Source organism: Oryctolagus cuniculus, chromosome 13, assembly GCF_051225735.1.
Source record: "Oryctolagus cuniculus isolate XC-2025 breed Fujian yellow rabbit chromosome 13, ASM5122573v1, whole genome shotgun sequence".
Taxonomy (NCBI): Eukaryota; Metazoa; Chordata; class Mammalia; order Lagomorpha; family Leporidae; genus Oryctolagus; species Oryctolagus cuniculus.
In genome coordinates, this window is record NC_142879.1 from 43,804,967 (window position 1) to 43,829,514 (window position 24,548).

General features: G+C 43.0%; 1 protein-coding gene across 2 annotated transcripts; it reads right to left on the minus strand.

Annotated features, from left to right (window-relative positions):
- Positions 1–318: 318 nt before the first annotated feature.
- HACD1 (3-hydroxyacyl-CoA dehydratase 1) lies at positions 319–24,346 on the minus strand. 2 transcript variants are annotated; one of them, XM_051821433.3, is made up of 7 exons: positions 24,040–24,345; positions 13,932–14,049; positions 13,734–13,752; positions 13,570–13,658; positions 9,015–9,136; positions 2,909–3,087; positions 319–489 (listed from the first exon to the last, which is right to left on the minus strand). In XM_051821433.3, the coding sequence occupies exons 1-7, from the start codon at positions 24,270–24,272 to the stop codon at positions 407–409; spliced, it is 843 nt and encodes a 280-aa protein (XP_051677393.1). In that variant the 5' UTR covers positions 24,273–24,345; the 3' UTR covers positions 319–406. The 2 variants fall into 2 exon arrangements, 1 of the variants encoding a protein (XP_051677393.1); XR_016218917.1 differs by lacking the exon at positions 9,015–9,136 and having other exon boundaries at positions 24,040–24,346.
- Positions 24,347–24,548: the final 202 nt, after the last annotated feature.

The window sequence follows — 24,548 nt, forward strand, 5'->3', positions numbered from 1 at the left end:
AATGATTATAATTTTATACTTACTTTCATTTCTAAATACCACATAAATATCACTGGCAGGTGTCCTAATGTTAAATCACTAAACTAATTTCTAAATATTGATTCCAAAAGCTTTGAACCTGCGTTGCACAAAAATCTAGTAAAAGGAACAAGTTTTTTCCCTAGGTAACTCTCTCAATTACTCATCAACACCCACCTAGGAGCTGATAGTTTTTGCATAGTTCTTGTAAAAAAATAAACCTGGCACAGTATGAAGACAAATATCAGCAAACACCATGTGTCTCAAGTTATATTTTAAGAAACAATACAATCCACGATATTTCATGAAGTTGTTTATTCTTGTTATGGAAACTTGGACTCAAGTAATCCTGGTTATTCTGGAAAAAGCACCTTGTTTGTAGGGATCTTTAATCATCCTTTTCTACAATCACCTCTCCATGAAGCACCTTTCTTCTTTGTCGTAACATATGAAAGTAGAGTTGTGGAAACACTTTATCAAAAAAAGAAAACAAAGAATGACAAACTTACATATGAAACCTGCTTAACGTTACAGACCTTGGCTACCTGCCTAGTACACACAGATCAGAGGAAGGCGGAAGAGTACTATGGGAGGCCCACACCCCTCATGCTTAAGTATTTTAATACCATGTACTGTTGAGTTTTTAAGCATACTTAAATACCTTGATAAATACACCTTCAAAATGACCTTGGAAGTCATGTTTGAATTAGAATTCTTCAATTCCTTATAATATCGTGCCAAAACATTCCAGTAAAGCAAAGCTGGCTCACAGGGCCTTTCTCTCTGCTCTATTGGCTGTCTCCTGTACCAGGAGGGGTCTCACATCCAAGCTTCCTCCACACCTTGGCTAAGCTGTGATCTCAGGGTGCAAACCCAGGTGAGACAGTGAGCACATGGACAAAGGCCTATACAGACCCAGATGTGCACACGGGGCAGCAGGTGCCATGACCGCCAGTTTCCAGAATGGGACCTAGGAGAAGGTGGGGTACTGGATGGAGGGGTAACCAGTGAAGGGGCACAGCAGGGCCCTCTCAACAGCGCCCAGCTCACAGTCTTCATGGCTGGGTCTAAGGGGAGTTAGTCTTTTATATACAAATACCTAAATGGATAAGGTCAGCTGGACAAATGGTAATCTGTCCAATCAGATGCACAGAATATATTAAACCAAACCAAAGCTTTAAAGCTCAGTATAAATGCTAGTGAGTCAACAAATTAACTGTACTCAATACAAATGTAAAAATGTCTGAAAATGATACAAAGAGTAACCAAATCAATAAACCTAATCACAAAACCAGCTTTGAGTGTCTTGCTTACACAATTCTGGATAAAAAGTTTTTAGAATGCAACTCCAATGGAGCATCTCATCTTGATAAATGTAGCCACTGTGTTACGTCTGGTGGACTAAATATGTTCAGGGCATGTACACTTAAAGCTAACTGACCAAGTATTGCAAATACTTCTTTAAAATCTGAGTTTAATAGAATGTGTGAGCTTGAGCACTAATCCCGGCTTGATTTACCAGGTGGGTGATTTTTAAGCAATTCACTTAATCTCTCTCATCCGGAATGCTCTCACTGGCAAATAAGAAATAATGTCACATCCTCTAAGTACTAACATATGTAAAGAGTACTTTTAAATAGCAAGGAAATTGATAAGCCAAGCGCAGTTAGTTGATACAACTTCTGCTATGGATGTCCGGGTAGAGATCCATCTTCCTGGCTGGAGGACACTCGGGCAAGTGGGCCTCTCAGAACCCTTCAGCCTGCTGACCTGGGAAGCTGTTACCGGCACAGGCCTGAGTCTAACACAGCCAAAGGCTACCAGTTTGCAGCTGAAGCGTTGGGAACCTGGGTTTCTGTGCAGATGCTTCAGTGGTCACGAGAAGAGGGAAAACCCGAGGCCTTATGCGTATATGACAGACACCTAATGTGCCCAGCTCTGCTCAAGGCCTGCTACCATTCATTAGGTGCTGAGAAAGGCAAGGAGCGTGAACAGTGCATTAAGACCCTAAGCACTCCTGAAGTGGCTCAGGTAGGACTTGACACAGACTCGTGCTTAATTGACAGAGATAAGGGGGAAAACACGCTCTGACTATTAAGTCAATTTTGGTTTCTGAAACGCTTTAAAGTTGGAGACCCCAAGGGGCTGGGCCAGTTTTATGCTCACTTCCATTCAATGAAACATTTCACATTGCATCAATGCAGACTTCAAATTCTATAAACTTTCTCCTTTCCTTTTTCTCTCTACTAACATCGGTCTCTCACTTTATCGAGAAGGGAAAATAATTTTATTAAGAAGGGTCACATTTCATGACGGTGACTACCAAAATTTGACCTAAAAATCTATCACTGCTCAATGCTTTCATGAAGTGACTAAAACCTCCCTAATTCATAGCAACCACTGAGAGATGATGAGAAATTAGGGAGGATTCTGAATTATTCAAAGTATCTTTCAAAAAGCAGCATTATTACTTTCAAGTATATAGAGTAATACAAACAGAACTAAATAGAACTCCTGGATGATCTGTCCAAGTCTGTTCTTCACAAATAGAAATGGTCTGAAATTTTCCTGAATAGAATTCTAAATGCTTGTGAATCGTTCCTTGATGCATGTTTTAAAAAGCTAATCGTACTAAGGATACTTTTAAATGACTTTGAAAAAACAATCATTTGTATATCAATTCACTTACCTTTTTTCTCATCATCAGTAAAGTCTCTGACTCACTACCCCTTTGATTATCACAAATAATGAATAAATTTGGGATTGAATATATAAGGTTTAACATATTTGTAAGCAAGTTATTTCTTATTATCTTTCCTTGCTCACTGATAACTATCAAAAACCCTCACATCATATGCTAAAACAAACTACTAACAAAATATATACTTACGTGGTATATATGAAGCCATGGTTATAAGAAGAAAGTAGTAGTAGTCAAAAGAGACATTGTATTTGTTAGGAAGTCGAATTGAAAACATCCCCGATTTCTTCACATACGGCAAGGCAGCATATATTGTAAGAAGTTCACCAGCAACTCCAACAGGATATAAGATGATAAAAAAATTATATCTAGAGAAAGAAAAACCTCAGAGAATTATTTTTCTAGAAAAACTACTCGATTTTATATCATGGTTGTTTTGTTACTTCTGGTATTTAAACTTGAAAATTCTTCTTTCTGTACATACTTATTACAACCTCACAAAACGTTAATTTTTCTACTTTAATCACCTGCTTGCTAATTATCACCCTTTCTTCTACAGCAGTTTCCATTTCAAAAGGCAAGGTCTTCATAAAACAAAAAAGTCAACTTACTTTACAGTATTGAAATAGAAGTACACTTAGAAATTTTAAAAATGTATATGCAGTTTTTTTTAAACTATGAGTACTGGGGCCTGCGCTGTGGCACACCAGGTTAAAGCCCCAGCCTGAAGCGCCACAATTCATATGAGCACCAGTTCGCAACCGGCTGCTCCTCTTCTGATCCAGCTCTCTGCTATGGCCTGGGAAAGCAGTGGAAGATGGTCCAAGTGCTTGGGCCTCTGCACCCATGTGGGAGACCTGGAAGAAGCTCCTGGCTCCTGGTTTCAGATCAGCCCAGCTCTAGCTGATGTGGCCATTTGGGGAGTGAACCAGTGGATTCTCTCTGTCTTTCCCTCTCTCTGTCTGTAATTCTACCTCTCAAATAAATAAATAAATCTTTATTTAAGAAAAAAACAGTTAAGATCCTGATTTTAATTCTAAATATGCTAATTATCAAAGTGGCAAACTTTGTATAGTTACTAAAAAGTAAAATACATACATAATTACTATTGCAGAAAACTGATCATACTTCCTAAAGCATCAGTAACTACTAATGTGTAGATTGTCTAAAATTGCTTTCATAACAAAGTAAGTTACCTCCTGAATTCTCCCACTCAAGGAATAGCTAGCAAGCTTAAAACAGAACTGAGAAAGTTATATTCAAACTGCCAGTCACTATCTGTACAATTGCGTTGTGGCAAGGACTCCAAACCAAGGTGGATTAGGCATCATTTATGCCTCTGGGAGGAAGAGCCTATGTTTTACTGTCTCCAACAGGAAGGGCCCAAAGATCTAAGACAATGACACCCCTCCAGTGAGGAAAATCATTTCTCACCAAGTCAACCATTACATAACAGTTAGCACAGAAGATTATGGTCACAATTTTGATAGAAAAGACATCAAGTGAATCTGTACTTTATTTAATTGTTTTGTTGGCATTAAGAAATATCTAAAAGGGGCCAGCATTGTGGCTCAGCAGCAGCCACAGCACAGGTATCCCATACTGGAGCACAGGCTGGAGTCCTGGCTGCTCTTCTTCTGGTCCAGTTCCCTGCTGATACACCCAGGAAAGCAGCAGGGGACAGCTTAAGTTCCCAAGCCCCTTCCACCTATGTAGAAAACCCAGATGGAGTTCCAGGCTCCTGGCTTAGGCCTGGCCCAGCCCCAGCTGTTCGCGGGGCTGTGCATTGGTGGATGGAAGATCTCTCTCTCTCTCTCTCTCTCTCTCTCTCACTCTTGCCTTTCAAATTAACAAATCTTAAACAAATAAACAAATACCAAGAAATATCTATTCAAAAAATGAAATAAATTTATGAGTTCTGAAAAAGCTTGGATAAAACTTAAAAATCTCCTGACTCCCGCAGGCCATGACTACAGGAAGATAAGAGTTGGTAGTATCTGCCTAAATAGATTAACTGTTATAGAAAGAACGATTCCTTTACTGTGCACTTATAGCCTCGCTGTGCTTGCCTTGAATGCACCTACTTTCTTGCAAGTCTTGTGTAGTTGTGTATATCAATTAAATAGTTCTCCTATCTCAATTTTTGAAGTCAAATAACTGAACCTTTATATTCCCTTCCCAAATAAAACATCCAAAGAGACTAAGTTGTTTTTTCTACTGTTGTTTTACTTTACTAGCTTTCACATGATTTTTCTGGTACCATTGTTCTTAAACAGAAAAAAAAAATCACTCATAGAATAAAGTAGGTTAAAGCCTTAAAGACAGTGACAGTTTCTAATGTGAAGGAACAAACTATGTGATTTATCTGACTTTATCTGCACCTTAAAATGATTTCATGTCACTAAATGTCTAAGTTCTAAGGGCAGTAATGTGAGATTTAACTATTTATAGACCACATTCAACAAAAGATAGAGCATTTTCTTGAAGATTCTCAATTGCCACCTAAAATTTTTTCAAGGGAATGAATATTTTAAATTAAAATGGAAACCAATAAGATAAAGATAATTCAATATACAATTATCTGTTCTTTGGCCTTTTCCAGGAACACTTTTAACACACAAATAGAATAAAAAGTATATTGAAACCAGTAAGGCAAACTGTTTATAAGAAGCCATTCCAAAAGGGAAATTTCCTTTGAGAGTAACAGTTTTAATACTTGAATATAACTCTTATTTTAGGTTACTTAACAAGGTTGGCAAATATATTTAGATTTCTGAGATTCTTAAGATTTTTACACATGAGATCTAATTATTCATGATTTAAATTAACTGACATGATAATATTCTAACATGCACTGCAAAGTAAAGATCTGATAATATCTTGTTTAACACTGAAGCAGTACACAAATGTTCTTTAAACCAGCCATTTAAACATGCAATGGCAGAGTTCTGAACTTTCTCAGAAATTCAGGACATGCAAACGCATTCCAAAATGCAGACAGACAAAGCATGAAAGACTAATGAGCTTGGACTATGGAAAATGTGCAGTGTGCATTCAAACAAATTATGCAAGTACGGCCCAGGAAAGGTGATTATATGATGAATTAGTACTTTTGAAGGTACTGCAAGTTCAGAAGACCATCCTGAAAAATCGCACCGACACACACTCCAGGATTAGTGTACAGACAAGCCCATGCAGCAGAAGTGAGCATGTTCTCACAGACAGTAGGAATAACGCCAACCACACACAGAAATGGTAGCAAAACTTGCTATGAAAGATGATATATGCAGAGCTCAGTTTACAATTAGCAAGTATTTTATTATATGCAAAGAAGTAAGCCACAATTGTACCACAAATATCTATAAAAGAACTAGAAATATTTAAATAGTCTGAAAGAACAAATAATATTAACAATATTTATCCTTATGTTCAGATTATAGTAATTTTAAAGTTTTTTCCTGTTCTAAGTTTATTTATAAATCCTAGTTTATTATATTTAACAATGTTTAATAAATGAGTTATAAAAAGGAAATTACCACTTAAGAAAAATATTAGGCTTTTAACTCAACTAGCTCAGGATCATCCTCAAATTAAGAAATGCCAAAGTACTAAAAAATAAACAGAAATACAGAGCATTTTGTATCTCAAAGCATTCTTTGTAGTATTAGAAGACAACATGATGTACATTCTAGCAATAGAGAACTGGTTCAGTCACACTGAGGAATGCTGTGCACCATGAAAGAGTTAGACTAAGATGTACTGAGTAAAAAGAACAAAGAGCCCCAAAGATATAAATAAAAAGCAAATGTATTGATGTGTTAAAAACTCACATCTGTGTTTTTTTGTAATATAAAAAAGTCTTGATGGATAAACTCCAAACTGTTTCCTCCATGGGAAGAGAGTGGGTTGGTAGGAGTACAAACAGGAACTTTCTACCTTTATTCCATACACTTCTGTACTGTTTGAACTTCTTATAAGGAAAATATATTACCTGCTCATCCTGCAGTGGCCTCTACCTGACACAGCCATGCATCTATTAGGTTGTTTTCTGTCTTTATCTTGAGAGGACACATGATTTTGTTCATGCCTGCATCTCAGGTGTTCAGTAAGTACACACTATTTGCCATTATTATTATTATTATTTCTACTATAAATATAAAATAGAGAACAGAATGAACAAATCTATACTAGTTCATGATTTCTTCTCCAAAGAGCAGTTCTGTATTTATAACTTTTGTAAAGTATCAGTTGTTCAGAGAATCTAAATTTCAAAAAGAAAAGGGTATCTTTTGCTTTAAAAACTGTTGCTTTAGAATAGATATAATTGGGAGCCATTACTGTGGCGTAGCAGGTGAAGCCGTTGCCTACAGCACCAGCATTCCATATGGGTGCCAGTTCTAGTCCCAGCTGCTCCACTTCCAATCCAGCTCTCTGCTGTGGCCTGGAAAGGCACTGAAAGATGGCCCAAGTCTTTGGGTCCCTGCACCCACGTGGGAAACCCAGAGGAAGCTCTTGGCTTTCAGATGGGCCCAGCTCTGGCCATTGCAGCCATCTGGGGAGTGAAACTGTGGATGAAAGACCTACCTCCCTCTCTCTCTCTTTCTGCCTCTCTATATCTCGGCCTTTCAAATAAATAAATAAATATTTTAAAAATAGATATATTTGGAACTACTGAAATATAAATTTTGTCCAGATTCCAAATAACGCAATTTAAAGTAACTGTGCAGGCCGGCGCCGTGGATCACTAGGCTAATCCTCCGCCTTGCGGCGCCAGCACACCGGGTTCTAGTCCCGGTCGGGGTGCCGGATTCTGTCCCAGTTGCCCCTCTTCCAGGCCAGCTCTCTGCTGTGGCCAGGGAGTGCAGTGGAGGATAGCCCAAGTACTTGGGCCCTGCACTCCATGGGAGACCAGGAGAAGCACCTGGCTCCTGCCTTCGGATCAGCGCAGTGCGGCGGCCATTGGAGGGTGAACCAACGGCAAAAGGAAGACCTTTCTCTCTCTCTCTCTCACTGTCCACTCTGCCTGTCAAAAAAAAAAAAAAAAGCTTCAGGAGGGTCACACACTGATAAATGGGAAAGGTAGCACAGCCCTCTGGGGCTCAGTGGCATGGTAAACATTACAGCCAGAAGCAGCAAGGAAATTCTGATCTCTGAGGATAAAGTCACCAGGACAAGAAAAGGATCACTCAAGCAAAGTTGATGGGGAAAACTGGAAAATAAACATGAGGGTTAAGTTATAAAAAAAAAAAAAAAAAGTAACTGTGCTTTTATAAAGGTCTGCGTTTGCTACCTAAAGTAAAAAAAAATTATATTTATAAAAAAACACAAAAATTGCAAGTGTTAGATTGAACAGCAATTTAAAGCAACTGGATAAAATATCATATTTTGATATTTTAATATTTTATTTACATAATTTCAAAAATGCACAATGTGCTTTCGATGGATGACCTAGTGTCTGAGTTCCGTTTCTGAGTCAAGATCCTGATTTCAGCTTCTTGCTGATGCAGACTGGGAGACAGTAGTGATGGTTCAAGTAATTGGGTTCCTGCCACCCACATGGGATACCTGGATGCATTCCTGGCTCCCAGCTTTGGTCCTGGCTCAGCCCCAGTCATGGTAAGCATTTGAGGACTGAACCAGCAGATGAGAACTCTCTGTCCGTCTATCTCTATCTCTCTAACTGCCTCTCATAGAAATACTATTTTAAAAGTGGATGTTCGGGCCAGCGCTGTGGCTCATTTGGTTAATCCTCTGCCTGCAGCGCCAGCATATGGTCACCAGGTTCTAGTCCCAGTTGCTCCTCTTCCAGGCCAGCTCTCTGCTGTGGCCCAGGAGGGCAGTGGAGGATGCTCCAGGTGCTTGGGCCCCTGCACCCGCATGGGAGACCAAGAGGAAGCACCTGGCCCCAGGCTTCGGCTCGGCGCAGTGCCGGCCGTGGTGGCCATTTGGGTGGTAAACCAACAGAAGGAAGACCTTTCTCTCTGTCTCTCTCTCTTTCTCACTGTCTATAACTCTACCTGTCCAAAAAAAAAAAAAGTGGATATTCAATTCTGAGGTTAAGGATAGTCATATAACTTGTCTTATATTGGTTTCACTCCAAACATATATTAATGTGATTCATCTCTAATCATTACAGTAAGATTTTGGAATATAAATTATAACACTGCTAATATCCAAAACAAAACAGCATTCTGACATCATGAGACTTAAACACAAATTTTAATTGGGTGTTAGCTCAGCACACAAAATAAGCATGCAAAAGACAGTGAGAAACTAAACTGCAAGACATTGCCACCTGGCCCATTTAATGAAGTATGGCAAGTGGTCGAGAAGACTGAATGTGTAGAAGGAATAGCGAGTGATCTCTGTCACAGTCCACGAGACCAGAAAAAGCACCACACTCTCCTCATTCTGGATCTGCAGAATTACAGAAAAATCCACAGTGTCCTTCAACCACAGTGTCCTTGAACTTATGTTTCAATGAAGATATTTCTTTCTAATGATTTGTTATCTTTTATTACAATGGAATGTTCAGGTTAGACAAATGCAATACAGAAAACAATGCTGTCACTATTACATAGTTATAGCCATGAAACTTAAGTATGTCCTATATACAAAAACAGTCAAATTCAGATTGGTTTTCTTCACTCCACCATCCCAGGACATCCTCACGTCCTCTAATGAGAACCTGGAATCTGACTCTCCTACCTGTGTTAGTCACTGACTCATACCTATTCTATCCCTAACACTCACACCGACTCCTGCTGCTCACTCATCTCTGTCCCAGTACCACTAATTTAATTCAGGCACTGATCTCGCATCCAGACTATTCTAATGGCCTCTTAAATAATCTTTCCCCTCTATATACTCTTCATGGATGAAAGTTTCCTCTTAAAAATAAAATAGATACAAGAAAGAAAAAACCCACGAAACACACTGGAATCAGTTTCACTGGTTCCCCCACCATGCAACAGGATGAAATGATGAACTCTTGACACCTGAGCGAAACAGTCAAGGTTCGCTACAACCGGAGCCCAGGCAGCTCTCTCATTTACAACCGCTCATCCCTTCTATCGACTTCTCTGGTGATGCTAAGCTTTGTGTGGCTTCCAGAACCTCTGAATTTCATGTCTTCACACGTGCTGATCCCCTCTAGTAAGAATGCTACTTCCTCATGGCTTCCCACAGAAAACCCTCTATCTTTCAAGATTCTGCTACAACATCACACCCTGTGGAAAGCTTTTCCCAAAGCTCCCACTCTCCCTGAGCAGTTAGCTCCCTGCTCACCTCCCTTCTCTATCCCACTTGCCAGTTTGCACCAGGATTTGTCTGGCTAGCTGCTGTGCAGCAGATAATGCTCCTCCCTTGGGAAGCCTTCCATCACTTCTGAGGATCAGACGGAGTCCGTCGCTATCCTGCAACGTACACTGCTTGCTTCAAAGCACTTGATGCTAGCAGAATTTACTAAGTATTTGTATAACTACCCTGTTACAGGCTCCACAAGGTGGGAGTCCTGTTTGTACTGTAAGGAGTCACAGCCCCAACACAGACAGTGCAAGCCCAGAACGTGTGCAGTTAACATGCTATAAGGTTCAATGTTTGTCTGACTGCCCCCACTTTCCCATAGCCAGGACATTTGACAGCTGCAATTGCCTGTTTCTTTTCTAAGTCCAGAACTCAGCACAGAGCTAAGTGTACAGAATGAATCCAAGCAATGTTGGTTGGAGGTGGTGTTGGTTGCAACCGTTAAGATGCCCTTGTGATCTATAGAAACAGTTTGTTACTGACTTGACCCAGAAAACCCCATAAAATCATGCAAATCAAGAGATTCAGATCTTCACGTCCACTTTGGAAACACTCAAGAAACTGTCCAGGCCATCAGGGGTAGGCATATCCAAAAAGCCACCAATTATCTGAAAGACGCTACATTAAAGAAGCAATGTGGGGCTGGCGCTGTGGCGTAGCGGGAAGAGCAGCCACCTGCAGTGCCGGCATCCCATACGGTTGCTGGTTCGAGTCCCTGGCTGCTCCACTTCCGATCCAGCTTTCTACTATGGCCTGGGAAAGCAGCCCTTGGGCCCCTGCAGCTACATGGGAGACCTAGAAGCTCCTGGTTCCTGACTTCAGATAAGCTAAGCTCTGGCCATTATGACCATTTGGGGAGTGAACCAGCAGATGGAAGACCTTTATCTCCATCTCTCCCTCCCACTGTCTGTAATTCTACCTCTCAAATAAATAAATGAAATCTAAAAAAAAAAGGAAAGAAAGAAAAGACACCCCCTGAAACACCTGCATCCCGTATCTGAGTGCCTAAGTTTAAGTCCCAGCTCTGCTTCTGAGCATAGCTCTCTGCTGTGTACACCCTGGGAGGCCGTAGGTGATGACTCACGTGCTTGAGTTCAAGCCACCCACGTGGGAGACCTGGATTGAGTTCCCAGTTCTGGGCTTCAGTCAAGCCCAGTTGACTGTTGCAGGCATTTGGGAGGTGAACCAGTGAATAAATGATCTGGCTTTCTGCCTTTTAAAGAAAAATGAGAGTAAGTAAAAATTTAAATAGATAAGAGTGTTGGCTGAATTAATTACAGAGTGGGATACAGGTCCCAAAGGGTATCTATTGTCCGAGGAAAACAAACAGTGGCCGGCGCCACAGCTCACTAGGCTAATCCTCCGCCTTGCGGCGCCGGCACACCGGGTTCGAGTCCCGGTCGGGGCGCCGGATTCTGTCCCGTTTGCCCCTCTTCCAGGCCAGCTCTCTGCTGTGGCCCGGGAAGGCAGTGGAGGATGGCCCAGGTACTTGGACCCTGCACCCCATGGGAGACCAGGATAAGTACCTGGCTCCTGCCATCAGATCAGCGCGGTGCGCCGGCTGCAGCGCGCCGGCCATTGGAGGGAGAACCAACGGCAAAGGAAGACCTTTCTCTCTGTCTCTCTCTCACCGTCCACTCTGCCTGTCAAAAAATTAAAAAATAAAAAGAAAAAAGAAAAGCAAAAGAGAAAGTCAACCAAAAAAAAAAAAAATAAAGAAAGAAAGAAACAGTAACATTAAGGCAGAGATCCCTGGGAGAATAAAAAGATCAAATGGATGCTGTTTCCTTGGTACCTGCCACTCTCTACACTCCCTAGCTTCTTTCTTTTTTTTATCTTTTTAGATTTATTTATTTATTTCAAAGTCAGAGTTACACAGAGAGAGCAGAGAGGCAGAGAGAGAAAGAAGTCTTCCATCCACTGGTTCACTCCCCAATTGGCCGCAACAGCCACAGCTGTGCTGATCCAAAGCCAGAAGCCAGGAACTTCATCCAGGTCTCCCTCACGGGTGCAGGGGCCCAAAGACTTGGGCCACCTTCTACTGCTTCCCCAGGCCATAGCAGAGAGCTGGATCCGAAGTGGAGCATCTGGGACTCGAACCAATGCCCACATGGGATGTCAGCGCTGCAGGCAGTGGATTTACCTGCCACACCACAGCAATGGCCCTTTTAGCTTTTCTAATGCTGGCCGCACTGTCTTTATGTTTCTTTATCTTCATTCTCAAGAATCCTTGTGGTCCTGGCCCAGTTATTACACTCACTCACTGCCCGAGATAGTCTCTTTTACTCTGTCAATGCTGTGCTCCCGCTTTTAAACTACAAAGCAACTGTACTGAACACACAGTCTGGCTCTCCATGTGGCATGTGCTGGCTTCTCTCCAGTAGGGACCAGGTGGATCAAGTGGGCTGGGTGAAAGACAGGAATCAAGATGGCTAACTGTAGAGTGCTAGAGAGGTCAGCAGGTCAGTGATCTGTTCCCGGGCAGGAAGGAGCCCAGGGCAGCTACTAGGAAACTGACAAGAGGCTAGTGTCAGTCCCAGAGCACACAGGAGACAAGCAGGCATCAGAGGTGTATGAAGGAGGCCCAACCTGTCCTCAGGTGGATGGGGACTGGGAAGGCTGTCTGGGAGGTCAGTGAGTAGAACTGGAAATGCCTATCATGGGCGTAAGCAGCGCCAATCTTCTGATAGTCAGCATGGCGTCCCCTGTGCCTCAAAGGTTTAAGCTATTCATCAGCTGTCATTAGGTCTGTCTCTCATCATGCTTCAATCAACAGTTTATTCTTTTCCAATTTTGTTAATCCTTTTAAAAATCATTTTTAAGTAACCAATTAGAATTGTGCATATTAACACTGCGAAACCTGTTGTTCTGAAACACGGATGCAATCACTGAATAGCTACGTCAGCTAATTACCACGCAGCACCTCACACACTTATCATTTATTTGTGGTGAGAACACTCAACAGCTACCGTCTCAGCACACAATACACTGTTATTAACAACAGCTCTGTTGTTGTACAATGGACTCTTGAACTTACCTTCTGCCATCCAATAGTGTTCTTAAGCATATTCCCCTAACTGAAATTCTGTGTCCTTTAACTCCCTTCCAACTTCTCATTTTATCTTTCCCATTTGTTCTCCAGAACTACATTTAGTTTTTATGTCCAATGCTACAATACTCAATGCTAAATGAGGAAAAATAAACTGTTTAGACTGACAACTTCAATTATATACTCAAATAGAGTAACTCTAATAGAAAATTTTATAGAAAAGAAAGTTTCCAGTTAGTTATGTCAGAATATGAATATTAATTTTAAAAACCAGTCAACATGAGGAGAGTATATTGTGGCTACAAAATGACAGTACTTGGCTTTGCTTGTTATTTCTGTCATTGTACTAAAGCACTACGTCAAAGAACAATGACACTTACATTCAAACCCAACTCCTTTTTAACTGAAGCTAAATCTGTAAAAGATAATATTTGCATTCCTACGAAGGAGAGCCTCTCCTGCAGGCTCAGGTGGACGATGCTTCTGCAGCACTTACCGGTTTTATACTGTGAGTAATGAGCCACACCATGAAGATTCTTGAACTCACTTGGACCCCAGTCACAAGCACAGAAGTAGGTACGATTCCTTAAGGAGAAAAACAAGTCAGCTATTGCCCTAAAGGCGATTTATAACAAAAATTAAAATTAAAGCAACACTCACCAATTAAACAGTGGACTATCTGTAAGCAAATAAAAAAATCACAAATCAATAATATGAAGCATAAAATAAATCCCTGTTAGCATTGGTATTTAACAAATCTATAGGAGGTATGTAATTAGTGAAATAAGATTGGTTTCACTCAACAAAAAATTTTAAGATAAATATTACAATATAGAAAAACATGATTAAAAAACTTACCTCAAGCAAGGCAAAAGTCTGGAAAAACTTAAGTGTCTTCTGGATACTTTTATATAAACCTCTGTGTGTTCCTTTTTCCATATAAAAACGTACCATGGCAATTGCCAGAACCAACCACCTACAGAAAATGAAAACATTTTATAAAGGTCTATGAAATTAATACCACCAATCCATACATTATAGCAGCACCACTCACAACAGCTTAAAAGGTGGCAGCAACCCGAGTGTCCCTCAATGACTGAATGCGGATAAGCGGAGTGTGTATGTATTAAATGCTGGGACGCTTTTCAGCATTAGGAAGGAAGGAAATTATCACACAGGCTACAACATGGATGAACCTTGAAGGCACAACGCTCAGTGAAACAGGCCACGCACAAGAAGACAAATACTGCACGATTTCTGTTCTATGAGGTCCCGAGAGCAGTCACGTTCATAGACACAGACAGCAGAATGGTGGTTACAGGGGGCTGGGTGCAGAAGGCACGATGGGGAGCTGGTGTTTAATGGGTACAGACCTTAACACAAGGAATATGAAGAGATATTTAAGAGGGATAAGGAGCACAAGTGGATAATTCATTTCAGTTTTGCAAGATGAAAAGTTACAGAGATGTGCAGGAGTGATGGCTGCACATGAGAAAGTGCTCAGTGACACAGAACTTAAACAAAGAAACAAATGGAAACGGCAGGTATTTCACCAAGATCTCAAAGACACTGATTCCTGAAAACAAAGGCCACAATTTGTATGGTACTATTTATGCTTTTACTATGCTTTTAGTTCATTATTCTACTTTTTCAAAGCCCACAGGAAAAAATGACAAGTTGTATTTTTACGTTGAATCTCAAGAGAGGAACAGAATATGAGACACCTACTCCATACAAAACAACGTCCATTGCATTTCTGGCTTCAGCAAAAAACACCTGACAAAATGAAGAATTAGTTTTATGTATCCCAGTCAAGTTTATCATAAAGCACTGACAACTATAAAAGAATATCTTGAGGTTAAAGAGCCATCAAGCTATATGTGTATGGATAAATATGAACAATTACATACACCTATAAGTAAATTCATTAAAGAGAATCACCAATTTATACTGACATAAGTTTCACTAAATAAAAACAACTGCCGTATCACAGAAGGGATTAACAAAGATGATGGGACATGAGCCAGTCCCTCACTTTTTAACCTACATTTGTATATTACATATGGATTCCGTTCCCTGAGTTACGGGGACTTACAGTATAAGCTAACACTTGTGGCTACCAGCTTTCTCACTCTACATTTCATTCTTCCTAGTCACTGACAGGAGGTAATTTTTTTCCAGTTTCCCTTGCAATTACAAAGGCACATTTAAGAAACTGGCCTCAGCTTTGAAGAAAAAAACCCATGGAAGTAAGTGCCCACCTCAGCCTTTCAGATTAGTGGTCTCCCAAGTCTCCAGCCTAACAGATTTACGAATAATAAAATATGCAGTTTTAACTTTTTAACTAAACAACACTCATCCAATGGGCAAACAGCTTTAAAGGATCCTACAAAGAAATCAGTGATTGCCTATGGTGAAAATCCAAGTTTAATAGAACAATACGAATGGTGAAATGCCACTTCTCTTTAGCACGGAACAAGATACAAGCAACGATTCTCTTATCAGATATGACAAGAAGGCAGGCAAATGTCTGAAATACAAAGATTTGTGAAATGTAGAAATATTGGTAAAAAGAAGTATCTTTCCGGTATGGTTTCTATATTGTAGATACCATTATAAATGCATTACACACTAACTTTTGATAGTCACGATAATCCTATGAAAGGAACTACTATGACCCTTGTTTACTGCTGGCCCTGTTCTGGCTCGAAATATATTCTGTGTCCTGAAACATCAGCTAATCAGAACAGCTCATATTTAAATTACAAATGCATTATAAAACTATATGGAGAGCCTATGTTCAAATATTTTATCCAATAGTTTGCTATCAAAAAAGTGTGAGGGTCACTCTTACAGATGCGACAGTCGTCAGGCAGACAGTAAAGCCACTCACCCCCAAGTCTCAGAGTAAGTTACTGGCTGGGCCTGAAGCAGAACCCGAGACCTCCACATCCCCAGTCCTGTTCTCCTTCCATTATACCGCAAGTCCACTGGATTCAACTGCTAGTTTCATCTCGTGAAAACCAACACTGAATTCAGGGCTGGGCTAACTGGAGGGTGCTAATCTGAATCATGGTGTAGGTACTTTCCAGGATTAAAATGTGATTTCATTCTTCTCAATTCCAAGTCCCCATACTTCTAATATTCACGTTTTCCAGGCACTTGTCTGTGTTTAAGCAAACCAAAATCAAACATCTACAAAAGATAAATCTGAGAAGCAACTATTAACTTTCCAAGGAATTCATCAAAGGATTCATCTAGAAACTCCATGCATTAAATTACAAATTGTACTGCTGTTCCATAGGTGGCAGTATTGCACCAACTAGTTTAGTAGTATAATACCAATCACTAACTGTTCAAAATAAATCAACACACTCTGAGGTTCAAAAAAGATCATCAAACCATCTATTCCTTTATTTTTCAATAAAGGTGGCCAGAAATATATTGCAACTAATCAGAGCTCACTTCCCAAGTCCACCACTACTAGGGGTACACATAATCAAAGTTTCCCTAAAGTGCTTACATTTCACTAACTTTGGATATCCTTCACTGCTAAGTTTAGTAACTGGAATAAAACTCCAAAAGCAACTGGAATTTCTACAGTTAGGAATTTTTTTCTGGAATGTCATGCTTTGTTTTTCACAATATGCCAGGGCTATTGATCACATGAATACAAACAGATATCCTAATTCTTTGATGAACTAGGCTCTCATCCGGGAAACAAACAAAATATGTGTTTAGTATGTTAGAAGACTTCTTGCTTGCTTAATTCATTTATTTACTCATTCATCCTCAGGTTCAACGTGTTTTGCTAAGCCAGGTACAGAGCTAAGATGCTGTGGAATTAGAGATAAATAGGACATAGTTTCTGCCTCAGTAAGTGAGGACAACAAAGCTGTGCTAAAACAAGACACTAGACGCCATAATTTACTAAACACCAGGGACTTCTCTCTCCATTATGTCTCCAGTGCCCACGACAAGCCTTACGGAGGGAAGATCTCCATCTTCCAGCTGCCTTCAGGGCTTCCTTTTCTCCTAACATTTCTTGGAGTCGACCAGTCCCTTGAAGCTTATTTACCTCTACACCTCTCTTTTTCTGTTCATGTAACATGCTTCATAAACTTTTGAGAGATTTCAAACGTATACAAAGATACAGAGAGGGGCAGGCACTGTGGCACAGCGGGTTAACACCCTGGCCTGAAGCGCCAGCATCCCATATGGGAAGCTCTCTGCTGTGGCCTGGGAAAGCAGTGGAGGATGACCCAAGTCCTTGGGTCCCTGCACCCGCATTGGAGACCTGGAAGAAGCTCCTCCTTCTTTCCCTCTCTGTTTTTGTTTCTGGCAATCTGTCTGAAGACACTAGGTAGCTTTTCCTGCAAAGCTATCCACAATCTGAATTTTGTTAAGTAGATAATGACATATCATTTATTACACATGTCCTCTGTACTGCCTGTAAGTTGGTAGTTAATTCTTGAGGCTCAACCAAATTCACATTTTATTTTCTGGTAAGGCTAATTCATGAGTTGTGTTGAATACTTCCATAAGGAACACTTATATTATGGCCACCTGTTTTCTGAGACGCTAGCAGTCATTGATGAACATTGCCTGGATCCATCATTTCAATAGCTATAGAAAAATGATGATATCCCAATGGTCACTTCATCTCTAAACCTTCAAAGTAACCATTTTGATCTCTGACTCATACAGTCATTACTTTCCACATTGTTCACTGCCACCTCTAATCTACCTTTCCTAGATTAAACATATACTATCACTTAGTAACCAACTTGAGTATTTTAACTGCCTGTACACAGGCACTCATTGTCAATAAATAAGGCTTTTTTCTTAACTGTTGTATGGGGCTGCTATAGATTTAAGCTGTGGCTTGGGATGCCTAATCCCAGGTCAGAACTCCTGGGTAGAGTCCTGCTTCTGATCCAGCTTCCTGCTAATGCACCTGGGAAGCAGTGGATGATGACCCAAGTACCTGGGGTCCTTCCACCCATGTGGGAGACCCAGGCTGAGTTCTGGCCTCCTGGTTTCAGTCTGCCCAGTCCCCTGGCTGTTACAAACATTCACAGAGTGAACCAGTGGGTGTAAGATATCTCTCCTTCTCTGTTACTCTACCTTTCAAATAAATATATGTATCTTTAAAAGAAAAAGGAGAGTTTGATAAACTTGACTTCATGAAGATTAAGACCACCTTAATCACTATATTCCTAAAGCTGTACTTATAAAATGCAAGAAGTTTGTATTCCTTAAGTAAAAGGTTTCTTTGTGAAAACAATTAAAAAAAAAAAAAAAAAAAAAAAAAAAAAAGACCACCCGAGCAACACTGTTAAAGACAATAAAGCCAAACCACAACTGGGAGAAAGTATCTGCAAATCACTTATCTGGTGAAGGACCTATATCCAGTCTGTAAAAAGAACTCTTAAAACTCAATAACAGGAAATTAAACAACCCATTCAAAGAAAAAACTGGGCAAAGGATTTGAAGACATTACAGTCAAGAAAATACGCAAGCAGCAGGTGAGCACATGTTAAAAAATAGTGTCTTTAGGCCAGCGCCGCAGCTCAATAGGCTAATCTTCCACCTTGCAGCGCCGGCACACCGGGTTCTAGTCCCGGTCAGGGTGCCGGATTCTGTCCCGGTTGCCCCTCTTCCAGGCCAGCTCTCTGCTGTGGCCTGGGAGTGCAGTGGAGGATGGCCCAGGTACCTGGGCCCTGCACCCCATGGGAGACCAGGATAAGCACCTGGCTCCTGCCATCGGATCAGCGTGGAGCACCGGCCGTGGCGGCCATTGGAGGGTGAACCAACGGCAAAAGGAAGACCTTCCTCTCTGTCTCACTGTCCACTCTGCCTGTCAAAAAAAAATAAAATAAATTTTAAAAAAGTGTCTTTAGTCACGGGGGAAATGAAAATTAAAATCACAATCAGGTAACACAATACACAAGATACAATGACTGGCCACACCAAGTGCTGGCAAGGATGCATAGTGACTTCAAGTTTCATTCATGGTCAGCAGGAAGGTAAAATGGTACAACCACTTTGGAGAGCAGCTTAGCAGTTTCTTAAGAAACTAAACATAGGACTATCACATGACCCAGCCACTTTACTCATAGATATTTAGAAAGGAAAAAATGAAAGCACGTGTCAGTATGCAGACTTGCACATGAATGTTCCTAACTTGACTTGTAAGAGCCAAATCTGCAAAGAACTCAAATGTCCATCACAGGCCAATGGTTAAGTAAATTGTGGTAGGCTAGTATATCTCTCTTCAGCAATAAAATATATCCTACAGGTATCAAAAGACATGACGATTAAAATTTTGGGAAACAAATCTTGGGTTTACTGCTCTATTAAGTCACACAATACACAGTGTGAAAATATTTTCAACAGTTTCACTTTCATGGGCCAACGCTGTGGCATAGCAGGTGAAGCCAGCATCTCATATGGGCATTGGTTCGAGTCCCGGCTGCTCCACTTCCAATCCAGCTCTCTGCTGTGTCCTGGGAAAGCAGCAGAAGATGGCCCAAGTCCTTGGGCCCCTGCACCCACATGGGCGACCTGGAAGAAGCTCCTGGCTCCAGGCTTCGGATGGGCGCAGCTCTGGCCGTTGCAACCATCTGGGGAGTGAACCAGCGGATGGAAGACCTCTCTCTCTACCTCTCCTTATCTCTGTGTAACTCTTTCAAGTAAATAAATAAATCTTTCAAAAAAATAGCTTCACCTTCTGCATAAAGTGCAATTTTACATTAACCATTCAACATGGGAATTACCATTCTCAAATGCCCCCTGTGCATCAGGCACCCCGCCAAGAACTTCATATTATCTCTTTACTCCCTGTAATGATCCTGCAAAGTAGCGGTTTTGTTCCAATTTCATTGATGAAGAAACCTAAGGCAGAAAGATTAGACTACCGATCCCAGGCTACCTGGGTACAAAATACTGAGACAACCTTTAATCAGCACCTTCTTATCCTACTCACAGATTACAATGCAAGCTTGTTAGCAAGACATCTGAAGCTCCATGCGCTAGCCTGAGCTACCTGTCCACCTCCATTTTCCACTCCGTGTTTCAGGCCCTTTCTTGCCGCCTCAGTGGACGTCTAGCAATTTCCCATCCTGGCACCCTCACTAGCACTGTTTCATCTTTGTCTACCTACCCTTAAAGCTCAGTCTGACCACTATGATCTCCTTCACAAACCTTCCTCTGATCCCTCCTATACGCCTGCCCTGACACCTCTGTTGAGCATTCTTGTACTGCATTTCTATATAAATATCCCAGGTTACACTTCTTCAAAGAGGGGTCTAAGACACTTAGTTTATGTCCCTCACTGTCGCTCCCCCTCTTCACGGAGGAACGACACAGGACCCTGCGCTGTTCTTTTGTCTGCTCGGCCCTCCCCGGGTTTGCTGCTGGTTCTTCCTGGGTTGGCTACTGTCCCTTCCACCTCCGTGGAAGGGCAGTTCCCCCTGCCACTTTCCCCACTTCCGCGGGGGAGCGGCACACCGCCGGCCGGCTCTCTAGGGGGCTGCTCAGGTGTTCCTTCAGATAGATGTTCCTGGTGCATGTTGTCTCTCTCCTCCTTTATAGTCCTCCTCCACCAATCCCAACTCTGCTACCCACACGCCGAGTACGCTGCTCTCCTGCAATCAGGAGCAGGATCAGCTCCTGCAGGTCATCACTCAAGTTGGCAAGAGGCAGCTGCGTAGAAGTTGTTACTCCCTTCTCAGCGCCATATTGTGGGAGAGCAGATGCATAGAATAAGTCTTAATTCCAGTAACAGTCTAGTCCGAGTTGCTTCCCACACCTCACATGACATAGGATGATGCACTTACACATGTGGGCTCGAGTTGATAAGCAAAATGAGAGAGAAAGAAAAATGCTCACTTCCCTAACCAAGAACCTGCTATTAGCTAGTTCCCTAAAAATTCTGAGACCGTGGCTGGTGCCATGGTTTGCTTGGTTAATCCTCCACCTACGGCGCCGAGTTCTAGTCCCAGTTGCTCCTCTTCCAGTCCAGCTCTCTGCTGTGGATCGGGAGTGCAGCAGAGGATGGCCCAGGTGTTTGGGTCCCTGCACCCGCATGGGAGACCAGGAGGAAGCACCTGGCTCCTAGCTTTGGATCGGCATAGCTCTGGCTGTAGCGGCCATTTGGGGGGTGAACCAACGAACGGAAGGAAGACCTTTCTCTCTGTCTCTCTCTCTCTCACTGTCTAACTCTATCTGTCAAATAAAAAAAAAAAAATTCAGAGATCCTTTAAAGGTGTTAATTCTACTACTAGGACTTCAACAACAAATAAAAGCAAATAGCGACATTATTTAATCCATTATTATACATGAACTCTATACACTCTTATGTATAATTATGGAAACTATATAGAAATACTTGACAGTTAAATGAAAATAGAAAACAGGAAAAATACAACAGAGCAGGTATTATAACCATCCTTTAAAGTATGTATTCATTCATTCAATAAGTACTTATTGAATGCTTCAAGGAGTTTACACCCTAATGGGGATGGCAGACAATAAGCAATGGCGAATTAGTAAAATACACAAAAGTAAAATACACTTGAAGATTTCATTATAACTTGAAGACAGTTAAATATGCATATGAAAGATGATAAAAAATGAGTGGCTATACTAGGTTTACAGAATTAGGTCCCTTTTCACATTTATGTAATTATATTTATGGTAATTCTTCAGTACTATTTTATTGTCTTCAAAATTACAAAAAAAAAAAAAAACTCTAAAGTTCTGCTAAAAGAGAAATAAGCAAGTGAGTTAAATGAGTAAACAGAACCCACCCCCATGAAATGTGTGTCTTTGTCTCAGTTTCAACACTATGGTTTTCCCAACCTTATTTACTTCTGCTCTCCAACACCATCCTTCAATTCAATAAAGAAACCTTACCAGGCTAGCAGGTCATGTCTATTTCTAGAATGTATCTCATTTAAAATGTCCAATGCGTGGGTCCAACACTGTGGCGCAGTGGTTAAAGCTGCTGCCTGCAATGCCAATGTCCCATATGGGCGCTGGTTCAAGTCTTGCTGCTTATGGCCTGGGAAAGCAGTTGAAGATGACCCAAGTGCTTGGGCCCCTGCATCCCTGTGGGAGACCAGGAAGAAGCTCCTGGCTCCGGGCTTCAGATCTGTTTAGCTCTGGCCATTGTGGCTATTTGAGGAGTGCATGAGTAGATGGAATACCTCTCTCTCTCCCCCCTCTCTCTGTAACTCTGCCACTCAAATAAATTTTAAAAATTTTTTTAAAAAAGGAGAAATCACTTAATTCTGCTCAGGGTGAGGGAGAACACCTAGTGAAGTTCAAAGAGGCTGACTGATTAGACAGAAGTCTTGGGAGAAATGAGGACACTACACCAGAAGTGAACAGGCTGTGCAAAGATGGGGGGAGCCATGAAAACGTGGTGTTTCTGAAAATGTGTCAGAGATGTCACATGCAAGAAAATCAGAAAGGACAAGCAGGGAGCATACTGCAAACACTCCCGAGTGCCAACCCAAGTCCCTTAGATTAGGGTGGAAGTGACTGAGAGTCGCCAAAGACTCAACACTGGAATTAGGCGCTGATTTTCATTTCTGAAATGGTAACCTGGCTTTAGAAATGGAGAGTGGACTTGGAAAAAAAGAGACAGCTAAACCAGTTAACACATGGCAAGTGTGCCAGAAATGTTGACGGGAGGAGACTACCACCGAGAGGTCCTGCATCTCCAACTGCCATCTAAAGGCAGCAGCACGTGAGATTATAAAATTAAGGCAGGCGGGAAAATGAAAAGTAGCACAGCCCTGGAGTCAAAGTAAGGGAGTCGGAATCCACAGATGACACTGGCTGCCTGGGATCTGCTGCTAGGGACTTCATCGCTCTGTGCCTCAGTTTCCCAATCTATGCTAACACCACGTACCCCTCACAGGACTAGAGAGGACTAAAAACGCGGTAACTAAAATAACCAGCACGGTTCATTTTACCACGTGTGGTATTCAGCACCGCGCGCTAAGCACCTAACAGATACTCAATACCACCCTCGGCAACTTAAACTCTTGTCCATCAGCTTCTTATAAACACTGAAAAACAGTTTTAACTTTCCCCTCCGCATACTTCATAATACTTCGTGTGATAATGGGAAAACTGCCGTTTTAAAAGCCAGTGCGATTTAGAAAGGAAAAATCATTTTCCCAGCAGGTTCTGATAAGCAGCTGACACAGAACTCACTTCGACAGCTCACTGAAGAGCTAAAGTCACTGTGTAACGTTAGTCAGGATACACGTTCGGGGTATCAGTCAGGGAGCATGAGGCCCTAAAGATGCTGGACACGGCGGCCAGGCTCCCATAAGGTAGGGTCCCAACTGAGAAACTCTGGGACCTACTGTGATTTAAAAAAAAAAAAAAAAGTCACGGTGAAACAGAGTTCAGAAAACTCTGCCCGCACGAGGAAGTGCCCAGGAAACGGATCTGGGCCACCGGCCGGACAGCTCCGCGCTCGGGGGGTTGGCCGGACCCGGGCGCTTCTTGCACAGCAGCCGGAGGCGGCGGCACCGGGGGCGGCCGCGCCGCAGTCGCCTCCCCCGCGGGTCGGCCCCGCATTCCTGCCCGGGTCTATACTTAACCTCCGGCCCGCGCCCCGCGGCCGCCGCGCCACGCCGTGCACCGTATTAGGCAATGCCCAGCGAGCCGAGCCCCGGCCCCCCCGCCCCGCTCCGCTCCATTCAACCCGGCGGCCGCGGCCGTGGCGGCGCCCGCGCCCCTCCCCCACGCCGGCCGCCCGCGCCCCGGCGCCGCGACCACCCGCGAACCGCCGCGCGCGCCCGCGCCCGGCCCGCTCGCCCCCCGCGCCCAGCCCCGCCCGCCGGCCAGCCCGGCCCCCGCCCCGAGCCCCTCAGGTCCCCGGCGCGGAAGCTAGCGGAGGCCTGGGAGCCGGGGGCGAGGGAGACGGCGGGGGCGCACGTACCCCGCGGTCATGGCGATGTTGTAAAAGGTGAGCCAGACGGTGGCCAGCAAGCCGCGCCGCCGCCTCTTGCCGGCGGCCTCCTTCTCCTCGCTGGCCTCCGAGGCGCCGCCGTTGGTGCCGTCCTCCTCGCTGGACACCATGGTGGCCACGCACCCGAGGGCCGTGGACGAGAGGGGCAGGGGAGTGGGAGGGGGCCCTGCCGCGCGCGCCGCCGCCTCGGTCAGCCGCCCCATGTGCCGCGTGCAGGGGGACTCAGCGCCGCCAGCCGGGCCGCCGCGAGGGGGAGGAGCGGGCGCCCCCGGCCGCCGCCCGCCCCGCCCCGCCCCGCCCCTGCCCCCGCCTCTCGGGAGCGCGCGCGCGCCGGGGGCGGGGGCGGCCGCCCTGGACACAGGGGGCTCTGGGCCGCGGGAGCCGCTGCTGAGGCGTTGTAGGCGGCTTGGTAGAAAAAAAAATCTCCCCGCGTGCTAGCAGCAGGGGGACGTGTTCCTAGAGAGACGCGCAGACGGCAG